The sequence below is a fragment of the Astyanax mexicanus genome, chromosome 1 (genome assembly GCF_023375975.1).
Source record: "Astyanax mexicanus isolate ESR-SI-001 chromosome 1, AstMex3_surface, whole genome shotgun sequence".
Taxonomy (NCBI): domain Eukaryota; kingdom Metazoa; phylum Chordata; class Actinopteri; order Characiformes; family Acestrorhamphidae; genus Astyanax; species Astyanax mexicanus.
Window position 1 is genome coordinate 82,136,634 of NC_064408.1, and position 17,601 is coordinate 82,154,234.

The 17,601-nt window shown below is 37.2% G+C and overlaps 1 protein-coding gene across 1 annotated transcript in view; it reads left to right on the forward strand.

The window, feature by feature from the left end:
• The first annotated feature begins 1,396 nt into the window (after window positions 1-1,396).
• clvs2 (clavesin 2) overlaps window positions 1,397-17,601 on the forward strand; it is a 41,824-nt gene continuing 25,619 nt past the window's right edge. Inside the window, exons 1-2 of the mRNA XM_007255397.4 lie at window positions 1,397-2,602; window positions 6,891-7,065. Coding sequence (XP_007255459.1) covers window positions 2,214-2,602; window positions 6,891-7,065 — 564 coding nt within the window. The 5' untranslated portion in view covers window positions 1,397-2,213. The remainder of the gene's footprint in view (window positions 2,603-6,890; window positions 7,066-17,601) is intronic.

Genomic DNA, 17,601 nt, shown 5'->3' on the forward strand with positions numbered 1-17,601 from the left:
CATGTGTCTGACTGGATCTCCGGGTTTAAGTCACTTTCACCAGCAACAAAGCGGCAGCAGCACTGACGTAAACCATCCGCCACAGCACCAGGAGCCAGGATGCTCAGTCCCACCCGTTGTGGGGCAGGACCCGCCTACTGCACTGGTACTGGCTATCGGTGCCTGCTCACAAGCCTTCACACTCTGAAAGTGCCGCGCGAGCATTAACTAGCAGCCACGGATAACGCACAAAGATAGAGCTGCACAATGCTAGATTCTAGCCAATCAGAGACTATCGTCAAGATCCACTAGCCAATCGGAGCGTAGGAAATGATGCAATTGTAGCCTATTGAATCGCAGCAGAGAAACGAAAAGAGCCAATCCTAGCACAGGAGAGGAGATACGAGCCAGTCAGAAGCAGGGACAGCACTAGCCAATCTTATACATACGTACGTACATACATACATTTATTTAAAAAAAAACCTTGCTAATCCTAGAAAAAGACAAATATATGAGCCATTCCGAAACTAGGACACCACTTTTAATTAATTTAAAAAGGGAGATGGTATAAGCCATTCAGAATAATTAAAAGCCTAGCACAGTATATGAGATTATATTAGCCAGTCAGAAGCAAATCCAAAATAATAATAATAATAATAATAATAATAACAATAATAATAATAATAATAATAATAATAATAATTATTATTATTATTATTATTATTATTATTATTATTATTATTATTGTTATTATTATTGTTATTATTATTATTAATAATATTATTATTATTATTATTATTATTATTATTATTATTATTATTATTATTATTATTATTAATAAACACAATAAATAAAATAAGATAAATTAAATCACTTATCAGTCCTAGCACAAAAGAGAAACTAGGACAGCAATACACAATCTAAAAAAATAAATCGATAAATTAATTAATTTAAAATGGATGATGATATGAGCTATTCAGAAGAAACTAGGGCAGCACTATCCAATCCTAAATGTATGCACACATACATAAAGAACATTTAAGAACATTTAAAGAATACACTAGCCAATCCTAGCATAGTATATAAGATTATATTAGCCAATCAGACGCTAGGACAGCAAAAAATATAATAAAAAAAATAAAAATAAAATAAAAATAAATAAAAGCACTCCGATTAGTCCTAGCATAGAAGAGGAGATGATATTAACCAGTCAGAATAAATATAAAAAATAAAATAAAATGATATAAAAGCACTCCTATCAGTCCAAGCACAGAAGAGGATATGATATTGGCCGGTCAAAAGCTGGCACAGCGGTAGCCAATCCCAGCGCAGAGGTTTTGACACTCTAGCCAATCGCAGCGCGGGAAGGCGGGGTTTGGCGGAAAACGAGTGTGAAAAGAAATAACTGAGGCAGAGCCGAACGGCACCGCGAGTGTTTTAGCCCCGCATCCAAAAGCTCTCCGTGCCTGTGAGAGATACAGGATGGACATCTGCTGCTGGGGGATGATGGAGATGATCGATCTGCGTGTGTTCCACATGCATTTCTGAGTTCGGGGTTTTGATTTGTGATTTTTGTGCTGCTCTGACTCGCTGACGGATGTGAGATGCGGGCTGAATGGAGACTTATGAGAAGAAGAGTTGCTGCTGCTGCAGGGTGCCGCATTGCCTGGTTGCTGCTTGAGGCTGGAAGAGTGTAGCTGGGCTGATGATGGAGCGTTCTGGGGCTGGTGCTCGTGCTTAGAGCTGGTGTTTTGTGGTGGGGGTGCTGGGGAGGGATGAATGGACGGCTGTGGGGGTGTTGAGGGATCTGAAACCCGTTCTCTGGATCTCTCCTGGCTTCTCTCGAGCGGGCAGGACTTTAGGGGAGATTTTATTAGCATCGATGGAAAAAAACGACCGGATGAATGTAGCCTGGAGAATCTTGTGAGGAGACAGCTCTCTGCATTACAGGTGAACTCGAGCCAGAGGGCTGAGTAGAGCTGAGCTAGTTCCACTCAGGACGGGGCCTGAAGTCTGCTTCTCTTCTGATTTGGACTGAATCCCAGAGAGCACCATACCCCCATAGCTGTTATAGAACCTATAGGAAAGTGGTGGTGGTGCATCTGCTGTAGGTCCATCTCTAGATCCATCTCTATCTCTGTGTGTGTGTCTTTATCTGTATCTCTATCTCTCTATCCCTCCCTCACTCAGACTCAGACTCAGTAAGGTGGTGGTGGAGGAGAGAGGAGGACACAATGACTCATTTGCAGGCAGGCCTGTCTCCAGAAACCCTGGAGAAAGCCAAGGTGGAGCTAAAGGAGAACCCGGACACTCTACACCAGGACATCCAGGAGGTGAGGGACATGATCATCACTCGTCCGGACATTGGCTTCCTCAGGACAGACGATGCCTTCATCCTGCGCTTCCTCAGGGCCAGGAAGTTTAACCATTTCGAGGCCTTTCGCCTCCTGGCCCAGTACTTCGAGTACAGGCAGCAGAACCTGGACATGTTCAAGAACCTCAAGGCCACAGACCCGGGCATCAAGCAAGCCCTGAAGGACGGCTTCCCCGGCGTGCTCTCCAACCTGGACAGACACGGCAGGAAAATACTCGTCCTCTTCGCTGCCAACTGGGACCAAAGCAGGTGATATTGACTTTCCGCTAATTGCGTGCAGCGGCGCTGTCCTTCAGCACCACTCACTCAGCCATGTGAGGCCTAGTTCAGCATGCCTGCTTTTGTAGGTCAGCCCAGGGTTTACTGTACTTTACTTTATTCAGGTTAGGTTCACTGACTCCTAATAGCCACGCTCACTCATTGTCAGTCATAGGAACACTTAGCAACACTCTCCAGCCTACATTTTTTAAGGGGAATTAAGGGGTATTTAACAATACACTGCCTGGCCAAAAAAAAGTCACCATCACCATACTCTTTTACAACATACTATTTGGTTGACCCCCTTTAGCTTTGATTGCAGCACACTTTCGCTGTGGCATTGTTTTGATAAGCTTCTGCAACGTCACAAGATTTATTTTAATCCAGTCTTGGATTATTTTTTCACCAAGGTCTTTAGCCTTCTACAGCACATCCCAAAGATTCTCAATGAGGTTAAGGTCTGGACTCTGTGGTGAACAATTAATTTGTGAAAATGACGATCTTATGCTCCCTGAAGTCCGCACTCTTTCACAATTCCAGCCCCATGAATCCTGGCATTGTCATCTTGGAATATGCTGACAGCTGAGCTCATTTTTTAAGTACATACTGTTGCTGAACCTAGACCTGATCAACCACAGCAACCCCAGATCATTTGCTTAGTTAAATCCAGGTGGTGACTTTTTTTTTTGGCTAGGCAGTGTATATTAATTTGAGATCTTTTAAGAAGGCCCAAGTTGTGCTTGGTTTAGGACCCTCACACACCTGAGGCATGTAATGTTGGTCTGTTTAACATAATTTCACAATACAGTAAAATGTTGACAAATGACAGGCAAGCTGTTTGTACTACACTTGTACTACTCTAAAAATAAGTCTAAAAAATAATGGTGCCCAAAATGGTTTGCTTTGGCCTGTGGTGATGCCATTCATCATATCTAAACCTTGAGTCCAGTTCCCTGGAATCACTGGAAATTAAAGAAACAGCTTATTTCAATTGACTTTATTGACTTCTAGTGTCCCTCCTACCAATGTTCACAAATTCCATGATCGGAGGACTAGATTCAAGTTCCAAATTTACAGAGCTCAGCCATAAAGAGAGTTCCTGGGTTCCTCCTACAGTCTTTTGAGCTACTACTAAAGGTCTCGACTTGCACATGCATTTCTAAACACACTAATAGATACAGAAGCACCGTGTGAACTTTTGTTTCTTAGTTTCGGTTCCTTACACAACTAAGGTAATGTGAAATGTTTAACAGACCATCATTACGACCATCATTATGTGCCTCAGGAGTGTGAGGGACCTAAATTATGCACAAAATTGTGAAAATGTTGACACATGAAAAAATAAATGCAACAAAAATGGTTTGTTGGAGTGATGCCATACACTATAGGCCATTAAATCTGAACCTTGAATCCAGTTTACATTCCTGGATTTTGTAATAACTGAAAATTCCCAGGGAAAAGTTGTCCCTTCTACCAAGATTAACAAAATCCAGGAACAGAAACTAGATTCAAGATCTAAATTTAAAGAACTCAGCCATAAAGAGAGGGAGATCTTTATGAAATGCAACAGTTCTATAGTATAGGAACCATTGGAATGTTTCTAAATGATTCTTTGCTGGGATAAAGCAGTAATATGTAAGAATTAGCATTCTAGTTCCTGGGCTCAACCTACAGTCTTTTGAGCTATTAATACAAAACAATGTCTTACACATGCATTTTTGTGCACACCAAGAGATACAGAACTGTCACAGATACTGAAAGAAGCTTGTGGACTTTGTGCATAGTGTAAGATCCAGGCACACCTAAAGCAATTAATGTAGGACTGATTAATTATTAGAACTACGATGTCCAATCTGTGTGACTTCAGGTTTTTACCCTAGCCAAGCAGAAGCACATGTCATCAGTTGTTTGTAGACTGCTCAAGTGATAAAACAAGTGGAATCAGGTTTTGCTGATGGTTGTATGAATTGAAAACCTGCAGCCACAGTAGATAAAATTGGATACTTCTGTACTAGAGAGTTACTATTAAGCAAGAACCCCAAAACAGGCAAATTTGTGACCTAATTAATTTCCTAACACCTAAGGCAGGTACCTTAAAGAACGTCTATAAGTGTTTCCAAATCGAGTACTTAGGTAGCCCCTATACAGGCTAAGCTTATGTTCCTAACACACACATTCTCCAAGGTGGTTTATCAGTTTTTACGAATATAATACGAACCAGGTCAAGTTTTTCTTTTACCTTGGTTCTTCACACACTTAACCAGGGGTGTTTAATAGCATTTCCCAGTCCAATATGTATGAAGAGTGTTGTTTTGGGTTTCAGCACATGAGGCAGACAATAAAGGTCTGCTAAATGCTCTTTAACGTTTTAAAGTGCCCATGAACTCAGAGCAAGTTTGCCAAATTTGTTTTCCTTTCTGGTCCAAACACTTGTAAAGTATTTAAAAATGTGTGGTGAACAGTGTTATCCAACCTAGTACTCAGATTTTATTCTATTCTATTCTATTCTATTCTTATTTCTAACCCATGAGAAGCAAGTAAAAATAGCGTTTAACAAGGACAATTTTGTGTTCTGTTCCAGTTATTAACTTGTTTAAGGCAGGTAGTCAATAGTCTGGTACTCAGGGATTCTTCCCATCAAGGTAAAATTGTGTGAGCTCTGACCTCTGCAGCCTTTGGTTAGAACAAAAATTTAAACTGACCAATGAGTGAATTGTGGACTGACCTGGAGCCTCTTATTGGCCACTTATGTAGTGACACTTTCACAGCTTTACCAATTGCAGCCAGGTCGTCTGAAAGCATCTTAACATGGTTCTTAAATAAGAAATCAAGCATCACACAGAACACTCTGCTTATAAGATTAAGATGCTTTTGGGACCTGGGCCTGCATTTGATGCAAAAAAACACAGGCGGTTTGACATAAAAAGGATAATACCACAAAGTGTGTCTTGTTTAAATGCCAAATGTAGACGTCTGCATTGTTTAATTCCACATTAAAAAAGTAACTTGGTTACATTTTACTTTGTAGCAGTTCATTAACACAAGCACACTGTTGTGTATACTTGCAGTTGAGTGGTGTGCTTTTGTAGCTAATCGTCAGAGTGGAATCTAATGAATCTCAGCTCATTAGACTGAGAAGTGCACACAATGCCTCGGCCCATTCTGAGGGGGCTTTTGAATCTGAGCCAGTCACACCATGGCCTCTGAGGGCGGCGCAGCCTTTTCCATCCTCTCACAAAAACGTGTGACAAACACCAACAAGGGTCAAGATGGGCCTCCATTAGCTAGATTAATTTGAGCACCTCTAAAAATGACTTCATTTTTTTTATTATGTTGTTTTATTTCTTTGCCAGAGGAAATAGAAGCATGTGCTTAAGCCTCATCTCAGTTTAGTGATTTATATCAATGCTTTAAGATGATGGACAAGTGCAATCTTATATAAAGGTGGCAGCCAATATTAATCAAGAAGCATAGTGGACAATCAAATATTAAATCAAACAAGAAATATTAATACTCTTTAAAATTACAATCTGAAAAATAAAGGTGACAAAAAGGATTTGTTGAAATGATGCCATATACGTTTTAAGAGGATATGTAATAAATGCAACAGTTCTGTATAGAAACATGACAACTAAAAACAACTCTAAATAATTAAATGTTTCTTTGTTTTCATAATACTGTGTGAGAACTAGAATTTTTTGGGCGTGGGTTTCCCATATAGTTTGTAAGAGTAGGATTTGAGTCACCAACAAAGTACATGCATTTTTGGACAAGCCGAGAGACACGGAATGGCCATTGAAAGTGAAAGAAGTATGACTGAGTAGCGTAATATTGAAGACTTTTACACAAATATGAAACCGTTTAGGCAATGTTACCCAGGCAGATTTTGTGAGTGTTGTCCTGCCTGCTTTACCAAAGATACATTGGGCAGTTATCAGTGTACTGAGCCTGCATGGAGTAGCAATGGTAGTGGCATTAATTTCCCTATTTCAGATCAGTGGAGCATCACAATTTTTTTAAAGCAGTTATCACTCATTATTTAACATTAAAGGGCAATATAAATGATTAAAATAATAAAAAAGTTTAACAGCACGGGGAAAAACTTTAACCTACGAGATATTGTAGATACTATACAGAACTTACTTTTATGGTTACTTTAAAATTCATATACATTTAATCATTCAAAGAACCATTGAACGATTGAAAATGTTTTTCTTTCCTTTTCTGCAACTTTCTTGACGATGTTCTGCTTTAATCTGAACCCTCTTGCTTGTGCCAGGTACACGTTTGTGGATATACTGCGAGCTATTTTGTTGTCGCTGGAGGCAATGATCGAAGACCCTGAGCTACAAGTCAATGGATTTGTGTTGATCATCGACTGGAGTAACTTCACGTTTAAGCAAGCTTCCAAACTGACTCCGAGTATGCTGAGATTGGCCATTGAGGGCTTACAGGTAAGATTATGCTTAGCTCACTTATATACAACTTCAGTGCTGTTAGATGACTCATGCAAGCTGCCTGATTTTATGATTTGAAGTGTCTAGGCCTTAGTGTCTTCCCTGCCTGTTGAACTTGAGGTTGGCTATAATGAGCACCTGTAGAGCATAGAAGATATTATATAAATGTATACAATTACATAGCAAAATGTTTGTGATTTTTTTTATAGATCAAATACAGTCATAAATAAATCTTACTAGCATTTTCCAACATTCCTTTATCCTGTCAAAATATAGAGGCCATATTTAGTGCTGTACCTTTTTTAAAAATGCTCCTGTTCTGATTGGCTGAGCTGGATTGGGCTTTATTCAAAATGCTGTTGGTTGAGTTGGCTTATTGAGTGAGCCTGCTATTATAATTACATTATTAACCTATCATACAATATAAAAAAAATTTTTGCTTTAATATTACCCTTTAGTCTTTTTCTTAGCAAAGATAGTCAGTTACCATGAATAAGCTGGTATGTTGACTCTTTTTATGACCAGTTGTATTTATTTTATTAATATTTTGTTTATACACATTTTATATTCCAAGTCCAGTGTCTGAATACTCCTAATTATTAAACGATAACTGCTCTTTAAAAATGTATAACTGCATTATTACATTATCATTATATAAGTGGTGTTAATGATCTTGAGTTAGAACAGTATTGTTTATTAGATTTATATTTATAATATATTATAATATATTATCAAAATCAAAACTAAAATAGTTTTCATGAGAGTCCTAGGCAGATATATATAAAATCAAGCTCATCCAGCACTGTTTGAAAAGGATTCCTATATAAAAAGGAAAAGAGAAGAAAAATTCAGCCTTGCAAAAGAAATAGGCCCTTTTAAAGAAAGAAGGGACATTTCTAATTCACATTTAGCATTTAGCACCCTAGCTCTAGTTCTTTCCTAGCCTTTACTGTGGTGTCCTATGGATAAAGTGATTCAGTTAGACTAATAAGAAGCATGTACTGTAATTACTTATTTCTTTGAGCCCATGTCTTTTATTCAGCTCCTCTGATCTTTAGCCCATACCTGTCAAGTCTCCCGTTTTGGCCGGGAAACTACCGTATTTTACTCCTCTTTCCCGCCGTCCTCCCGTATTAGTATTTTCCCGTAAATTTCCCGTATTATACTAAAATAAAAAAATATATATTATTGAGGAGACAGGGCACTGACCGCTCTCTTAACCAATCGTGGAGCCGATTCAAGGAGAAAGTCCCGCCTTTCAGGAGAAACAGCCAATCAGCTTGCAAAGGAGGGTCAGTGTGGGAAAGCCCCCCGTCGCTGTGAGTTCAGGCAGCTAGTTAGAGCAGCTGATGTTAAAACATACATGGATATACAGCAATTTTTCTAAAAGAAAGGTAACGGTAGGCTAATCATGTAAACTGTGATGAGATTTTTCTGATAGCTGCTTAAAAATACAGCTTGTGACTTTAGAAAAAAATACAGCTTGTGACTCTAGAACTAGAAATGTGGAGAGGACCGACATTAACTGAACTGATCAGGGGTGGAGTGATCAAAAGAAAGAAGTATTAATTAAAAATTATTAATTGTGTAGGCCACTTAGGACTAATTTTTACTGATGGAATATATCTGGTCCATGTCCTTTTAGTAAAAGCTCATGATACTATTTTTAGTTCACCTACAGTCATTTTGCAGAATTTGTGCACCCTTTGTTCAACTTTAAATCCATTACATAAATAAAAAATATATCATATAAAAGAGTGCATTTATTACAAAAAGACATGAAATCTTATTATTTTTTTAATATATAGAAAAGGGTATTTAATTTGGCTGTATTAAAAGAATGACATATGTAGGAATGTCCACAACATTTCAGATTCTGATAATCTAATTGTAGTGTGTAAGTGGTTCACTTGTGGTTATTTTAGATTTTTTGTAAACCTGTCTTAAAATGTAAGGGATACTGAACCTTCGTTGGGCTGGTGGGACGGCTTTAGGAGTACAGAGGAAAATATCCCTTATTCTTAAATCTAAAACTTGACAGGTATGCTTTAGCCTCTACCCATTTGAACTGCATAATCCTAGTCAACCGATGAATTGCACCGCAATTTACAGTCTCGTCTGTCTGTGGAGGCTCGAGCAGGTGCTGGAGCATTGCCTATTCTCTGTGAAAGCTGCAAGAACAGGAGTTGACCTTATGCTCTGTCTGAGGCTTTAAACGTCACCTACATAGCAGTCTAGGTGTATTCAGCCTGTCATCACTCTCAGCTGCGCAGTGTCAATTCTGCAGTGTAAAGGTCAGCCCTGACCCAAAGATCCAGACCTTTGGCACGTAGTCCGCTTAATAAGCCTGTGTTGTTGGTTAATGGTAATTGTGATGTTTGGCAGTTTGCAATTTGCAAATGAATCTTAGTGTTTCTACTGTGTGCTGTGAGCATCTTAAACAGTCACAGATCCAGATCCAGATTTCTGTGGGTGCATTGATTAATGAAATGAGAAAAAAGTCATTTAGTAATAGTCTAATATTTTATTTATAACATTTCATAAAAGATTATCTCATACTGGACCGAATATTAAAAGAAAAAAAATATATAATTTAATATGATATCCATTAGCCTACTGTATCACATAAATGCTTAACCACTAGAACCTCTGATTGTACATGTGTTGTAAGCCAATATGCCAGTATTCTAAGCTACATAATAATTTCACAGTTTGAATTGTTATTAGTTGTTAATTAAATGGCTGTGTTAGACAAAGTACATTTTGAAAAATGTATTATTAACAGTAATGCAGTTAGAAAATTTGGAAAAAAATCAAATACGGACTAATTGTCGATTACAATTTAGATTTTTAGTTCCTGTATAACAACTTTTTTTTAAACAGCACCAATTAAAAGGGAATCACAAGCCGTGTTTCCTTTACCTTTAATAAAAAAATACATATATATCCATCTTCAACCTCATATGCAGCTTTTATATTAAACATGATGCAAACCATCCTTGTATTTCAGTTCAGAGAAAGTGTAAAATTTAAAAATCACTGCCACAAAACAAGTGCTTTACAGATTTTTGACAGAAGCAAGGGTCTATTTACTGAGATTCCCTCTATAGCAGCTTCTAAATCTAAAGATATGCATTCTACCTTATCCCATTTTGAAAATCGCATTAAAAATAGTAATTTGATTAATCACATTAATTCAATTAACCTCCCAGCGCTAATTAACATCTTAGTTTAAGAGATGGAAGAGGGTGATAGCCTGATTGATATTGAAATGGACAGATGGATGATGATGCTGTATTGGTTTCAGTATCGGACGTTCACAATTACTGTTTGCTAGTAGACGTTGTTTTTCACAATATGATAAAGTAAGTAAATCTATCACCAATAACTAGGTAGAATATACTGTATAACTGGTAGATAAGCACCTATAGGAGAATTGTAAGTACATATGTAAGTACATTATTTCTTTAAGGTTGCAGGTTCAGTAAAGTGAATAAAATGTGTACATTTGAATTATCTAACCTTTATGCTCTTCTGCGGTTCTGCAGTACATACATCAAATATGAAACTTTTTATGATATAATACTTTTACAAATAATTGTCTAAAATGATTCCATACCTTCATAGAATTTTTTTCTGGTTGACTTTTTATGGAATTTCTAGCAGCAATTATTTGTGTTTTTACTCTTTTCCACTTTTTTGTTAGACCACTAATCAATAAAAATGGAAATTGACAAAATGTACTATTTTGAATTTTGATTTAGATAATTTTCAATATATATTAATGTATGTATTATTTAAATGTGCAATATTTTAATAACCAACATTTTAAAATGGTAAAATAATTTTAAAGGATGCTTCACTGAATAAAGCTATAACTTATTATAACCTGTTCTAATGTTTTGAAATGGACACACTTGAATTGATTGACTGTATTAGATGTATTTTAGCTCCTCTAGTTTTAACAGAGCTAACAGTGTTGTGGTCAGCAGCAGCAGGGGTGTGATGTAAATAATGACTGTCCAGTTTCTGTAAGGCACAGCTCAGGAGGCGGTTGTGCTCTGATGTGCCACGCTGGCAGCTTTGAGTGAGGCCTGTTGACTGAATATTAATGCGAGTCCATGATGAGCCCATTCCACATTCCAGTGGCTCTTCAGACAGATTAGCTGGTGAATAATTGATCGCAGCCATTAGCATCTCGCCTCCAGAATGTGGCGTTCGTGGTGTGAGGGAGACTGTGCTTTTGTAGTCATTTGAAAGGATAACAATGGCGGTGCATGGAAAAGACAGTCACAACTAATTAGTTAAACAGGATGTTCAACACTTAACATCGTTAATGTCCGTCAGCATACATACGGGTTCACGGAGGTCAGCGTTTGTGATTCGTTCCTGGCAGAATGAAATTTTGCATGTAAATAAGTGCATTCTGGAGTGTGGCTTAAGGGTTCACACAATTCAGAGGTCAGCATTTAAACTTTAACACTGGAATACCACGCGGCGTAACAATGCCAACCTGAGCCCTGCAGTGCTGTCTGAAATGACATTGAGGGACTCTTCACATGTCAGCATGAAGCGCCAGTCATTAAACGTGTCATTTAGTGCCTGGAGTAAGATTCCTCTCTGCGTCCACAACCATAAGGTCTTGTGAGGATTCTACAGCCCACGAAAACACGCTCCTTCAGTTTTTTGGTTTGAGGACACTTGATTTGATTAAATCTGAACAGTGCATTTCCAAGATGTGCATCATTATGGCCTTTTTCATTCCAGACATGCAGGCTGTCCACAGAAACACTCACGCACTGATCTTTCTCTTTGTCTAGAAGACAGTTAGGTGAGAGCAAAATTACATTTTTTTATGTTTGTTAGAAATGGTGTCACAATATGCTTTTCTGAGTATATCATCATCTTTCTTATGAATTTGATCAGCTGTCTTTATTGAAAATATGTTACAAAAGTGCCTCAGAATTGTCATTGAAATAATACTGCAGTACTAAAACTACACTTAAAACTACACTTAAAAACTACAGTAATAAATGTATTAATATTATTTATAGATTTTATTATTAATACTTTTTCTATAATCTGTATTATTTAGTTGGTAATATAATTCTTCTATTAACATTTTGCAGTATATGTCATGAATAGCAGTACGTACGACAGTGATAAAAATTTAAATGTTTAATGGTCAAGTAATGCCTCAACTAATTATTAATTGATACTAGTTAATATATTATCAAAAATGACTAAATTTTAATGCTTGAGAATGCTTTAAATAATAATGAATTAAAACATTATTTTAAAACGATGTCAAGATTAATAATGTGTTAACTAGTGTCAATAAATAATTAGTTGAGACATTAATGTACTCTTATTGTAAAGTGTTACCAAGAGTTTTGTAGTATCCTGTAGTAATTGTCTGAATTTACTAAAAATATTTGAAATTCCTGTAGAATTATTTCAGATCCTGGTCTGTGTGTCAGATCTTGGGCATGCTAATGTGTCAGTATTTCCATTTTTTTTAGATTAGAAGGAGCACTTAGTCTCATAAAAAAACAATATTAGACACTTAGTGTAATTGGTGTAGTGTGGTTAAACCTGATTTGCTCACCCAGTTCTACAGTATATCAGCAAAAACAAAACCACATCCTACACAACTAAACAACATTAGTTGTTTTCCACTGGTTGACAGAGAAGCTAGTCACAATCGTACATGCTAGCCTAAGATAATGTTGTAAATTTTAATGAACTATCTTACTCTAAGCTAAGGCAATTTCCCCTAATACAGAAAGCCCAGGCTAAAATGCTAGCTGTGAGTAACTGTATTAGTACCAGTCTTTCAACTGTGCTCATGCAATGTGCTGTATTGTTAGATCTAAGGGCTGGACAGTAATTAGAAAATATTTGGATAAGTGTGTAAAACCATTTCATGCCAGTGTTCTGAGCTTCATAACTAATTTAGCTTGGAAAATCAACTAGCATCTGGGCTAACACGCTCCGAGCCTACTGTGTTTATTAGGTCCACTGGTTAAACCTTCCTGGCTGTTATCTAGCTTTGCTGCTAACATGTTATTAAAAGCCAGCATTGATCTAATAACTACATGCCGGTGTTCTGAGCTTAATAACTAAGGTTCAACTAAGGTTGAAACAAGTCTGGTTTGAGAACCATATATCTCGTAGAGAAGGGTATTTATTTCTTCTGATGGGTATAATAACAAGGGTTTGATCTTTTGCTGGAGTAACTGTCTCTACTGCCATTTCTAGGGATAGAGTTTGGAGCATTGCTGTTAGGATTTTATTGTATTTAATGTCACAATTTTAGTGAGGGCAGGATGTTGGATGATCACCACGCCACCTCAATCCCAACTTCCCAATGAAGTGGGGATTCATCCAAAAAATACTAGATGGGGCCCCTTCTTTTCAGAGAACACAGCTCCACTGCTCCAAATCTTAATGCCTGAGCCCAGTAGCTCATGCCTGTAATCCAGGCATCCAGGTCTGTTTAGATTCATTGCCATGTTGCAGATTGGTTGCCAGATTAGATTTTTTTGTTTGTTACCGCTTAGAAAAGTGTGTTGATATATGTTGTTAGTTCCAACTAAATATACATTGTCTGATGGTAATTGCAATACCATATGTTTCAATATTCTCTCTGATAAAAAAATCCAGCTGGTCTTCCAGATAAAACATACCCTATGATAGCCAAGAGCTAGTGGACCAGCTAGCCTCCCAGCATAGGGTATAGTTTTTCTGAATGATCAGCTGGCCTTGTTCTGGATTTTTAGCAGGGCTTTTACTTATACTATTTACGATTTTCTTCATGTATTGTTTTTTTATATAATATACCTTGAAGTCAACATGGTTTTGCAGAAAAATGCCAGGTGTTGTTGTCTCTGCTAAATCATTCAATGGTCAGAAGCAGATTTCTTTAAGTAGTTGTGGTTTATTTAAATTACCTTATGATTCTCTAGTTCTAGATTTCTACAATGACAACCAGCATCATTGCTCTCACAGGACAGAAAAAATAAAAAAAACAAAGACAAAGACAAAAACGTAACATACACAAACCACACACTTCCATGTATTTTCCCACATACATAGAAGCCGGATGCGCATTACGGACTTTGTCAGAATTAACTCCTTCATCATTAGTCGACATTTTTTCCTTTTTTTTCCTAGCATGCATTCCCAATTCCTTTGATATACTACTCTAGAGTTTTCTCTTTTCCTCAGCCAACTCTGTCACATGGATAATGCACGCTCAGCCATAATCGGACGCATCTTAAAGTAATGTAGCATTACTCACGCCGTACAATACCCACTGCAGTAGTTGCTTTTTTATCCCTTTATTTTCCTTAACTCTAGTTACAGAGAAAGCCCATGTCCGCTTAACAAATCCCAAAATACTCATGTCTTACAACTTTTCAAAACCGGGCCCAGTATAAGAAGTTAGCATGCAGTAACTGACCATTTATCAAGCTTCATCCCTTAAGTTTTTCTACTGATAACTATTTATTTCTCTTCTGTGTGGTTGACACAAAGCCACACATTGAAAATTTAAAGTTAAGGTCATTTCAACAAGAACACACCATCATCTCATACAATACTTGTTCTCTTTGAATGCAACCAAGCATCAAGACAACACTTCAGCAAGAAGAGAAAAACCCTCATAATTAGTGAGGAAAGCTCACCCTTTTTTTTCTTTTCCCGGCCGAGTGAGGTTTCTCCCTTCCGTCAGAAGAGCCACTTCAACGCAGCGCACGGTCACACATCAGGTCCCATCTGGGGTGCCAGAAACTTCTGTGGTGTCTTCTCTTGAGGATGAGTCTTGAAGAAATGAGACTTAACACACTGTCTTCTATTTTTATCAATCAGGTTAGGTTTTATTATAACAGGTTTCCAGAAGATACAGTGGAGAGAGTGTTGTGCCCGATTCGAGGGTGTCCAGAAAAACCTCTCTCCCTTTCTTTTGTGTTCAAGAGTTTTTATACATTAGACCGAAGGCATATCACATATCTCTTTACCATATAAGGACATATATGTTCCAGGCATGAGTCCAGAAGTTTAAAGTACAAACAGATGAGGGGTGTTTTTGGGCCTTGCCCACATTCCAACATTTCCCCAGGACCCTCACTCCAACAAACCCAGTGCTCCCACGAACCGAATGACCCAGTATTCTTACAGTGTTTTGCCATTTTAATACACCACATAGTCAAATCACAATCTTTACCATATTTATAATTAGGTGCTTATGTCATGTAACTGCGTAGAGTAAGAATGATCCGGCTGTGTTTTCAGTTTTGTACATTTTGATGGGTTGTTGTTAGACTTGGACACAGATGATCTCCCACAGGCTCTGATAGGGCATAAAAGAATACGGTAGACTTCAGTGGATAAATCAGAGAAGCGTGTACAATCTGCTACTTTAGAGTTACAAAGCAGTCAGCGTGAAGTCGGGACCCCCGAGGACAGCAGTAAGCACATGGATTACTTTACCTCCACTTGTTTAAAGAAATGCATGTTCCAGTTACCAGTTAGTACTCTTGTTTTATTGCCCTGTTTAATTGATTGATAGTATAATGATATGATTATTTACAGATATATTACTTTTATACATTTGTTTTCACAAAAAAAACAGTACAGAAAATGTGAATGATGGTGTATGGTTTTTCATTTTGTAACATTAAAATCCTATTCAAATCAAAAACTGCTCCACTACTTATTATTACAGTAAGTATAATATTATACCAATTAGCCATGACATTAAAAGCACTGACAGGTGAAGTGAATAACATTAATAATTGTCTCATTTCAATGGCCCCTGTGAATGGGTAGGATATTCATATTAGGCAGCAAGTCAGTAGTCAGTTTTTGATGTTTTGGTAGCAAGACAGATAGACAAGCTTTAGAACCTGAGTCACTTTGACAAGAGACAAATTGTGATGGCTAGAACAGACGACAGGGTCGTGGGCGCCCAAGGCTCACTGATGCTCATGGATTTGGTGCCAAATAGCACTCAACTCAGCTCTTGAGAAGTCAGTGGTTACCATTCGTGTGCAATTTAAATAAAAAAAAGATATAGGGTCGTTTGTATGGAAATGGTATGAGGGATGAGGGAGGGATGACACTGAAGAAAGGACAGTCTTGTGCAAATTACGTGTGAAACATTTCTTACAATGTTTTTTTTTTTTTTTTGCAAAACTATATAATTTTTAAAAACACAGTTTAGTTTTTTGAATATTAATTTACATTTTGGTGACTAACACTGGTTTATTTTGAGTTGTGTTTAAGCCCTGACCACTAGATGGCAATGTCTCTGTCATTATATCCCACTGTTCTGATTGCATAAAAAGATACATATTCTTTTACTTAGATTTTTAAAATATGAACATTTGATTTAAACAATCACAAAATATTGCTTCCAGTATCGCAATATATCGTCATATATTGAATCGTAACCACTGTATCATATCTCACCAATACACTGGCTTAATGTTTTACTGTCACTAAAATAAACACTGATATGCTTTTTTTCACTACAATCATACCATAGTTTATGTTACCATTTCTCTTAAGCAAAGGGACCTTTTCAGTATTAGCCAGATGAATTTAATGTTTAATGCTAGCTGATCAGTTTATAATATAAATATTTTGATATATTACAACCTATGTCTTTCATAGTTTCCTATTAAGTTTTTTAAATCTTAGTGCATTTTAAAACCTCTTTCCTTCTCATATTCCTTAGCATATCAGTGCTGAATGATAGGTGTGGGCTTGTTTGTCTTTTTTTATTTAAAGGGGTGATAGGATGATTATGGTGACTCATCCTGTAGCTGCATTGTGCTTTCACTGACGGGGTCCCTCCACCAGCACACCCACGCCTGAGCCCACCACGTGATCTGTCGTTCACCAACCACAGCTGAGCAGTGTGCTATGGCTCTCTGTCCTTTTTGAAGTCTAAATTTACCTCAATGGCAGCTCAGCTTGAGCTGTAGTAAGGAGGTAGGGTATGTTAGGGAACAGAAGGAGAATTATGCTGTACATATTATCTTCTTTAAATTGTCAGGTCAGTGAATGAAGGTTTAAAATAAAGGTTTTAATGTGTCACACATGCTGAAGCTGGTTACCTTAACTACTCAAAGGCTACAAATGTAAATTTCTGTGCTTCTGTGGGGGTCGTTCCTATAGACAGCCATTCATTATGCTAATGAAATAATCATTAGGTTAGTGAATGTATGGAGAGAATGTATAGAGATAGAAAAAAAGCAAAGTACTGATGGAACTGTCTCACAGGGTTTAATTACTAAGATGCTTAAGTGTTACCATAGACATCCAGTCAGGCTAATAACTGAGTATAAGTGCATACAGACAAAACAGAATAAAGGTATTGGTGTAAATTAGTGAGAGGTGGTTAATTAGAATAAATTCTGTTCATTCAAATTACTGTTTTTATTTAATTTTCAAAATTGGACTAATTTCTCACTGATTTCTCATTTTTAAGTAAGTAGTTTATTTTCTGTGAGCTAGACTGATTTA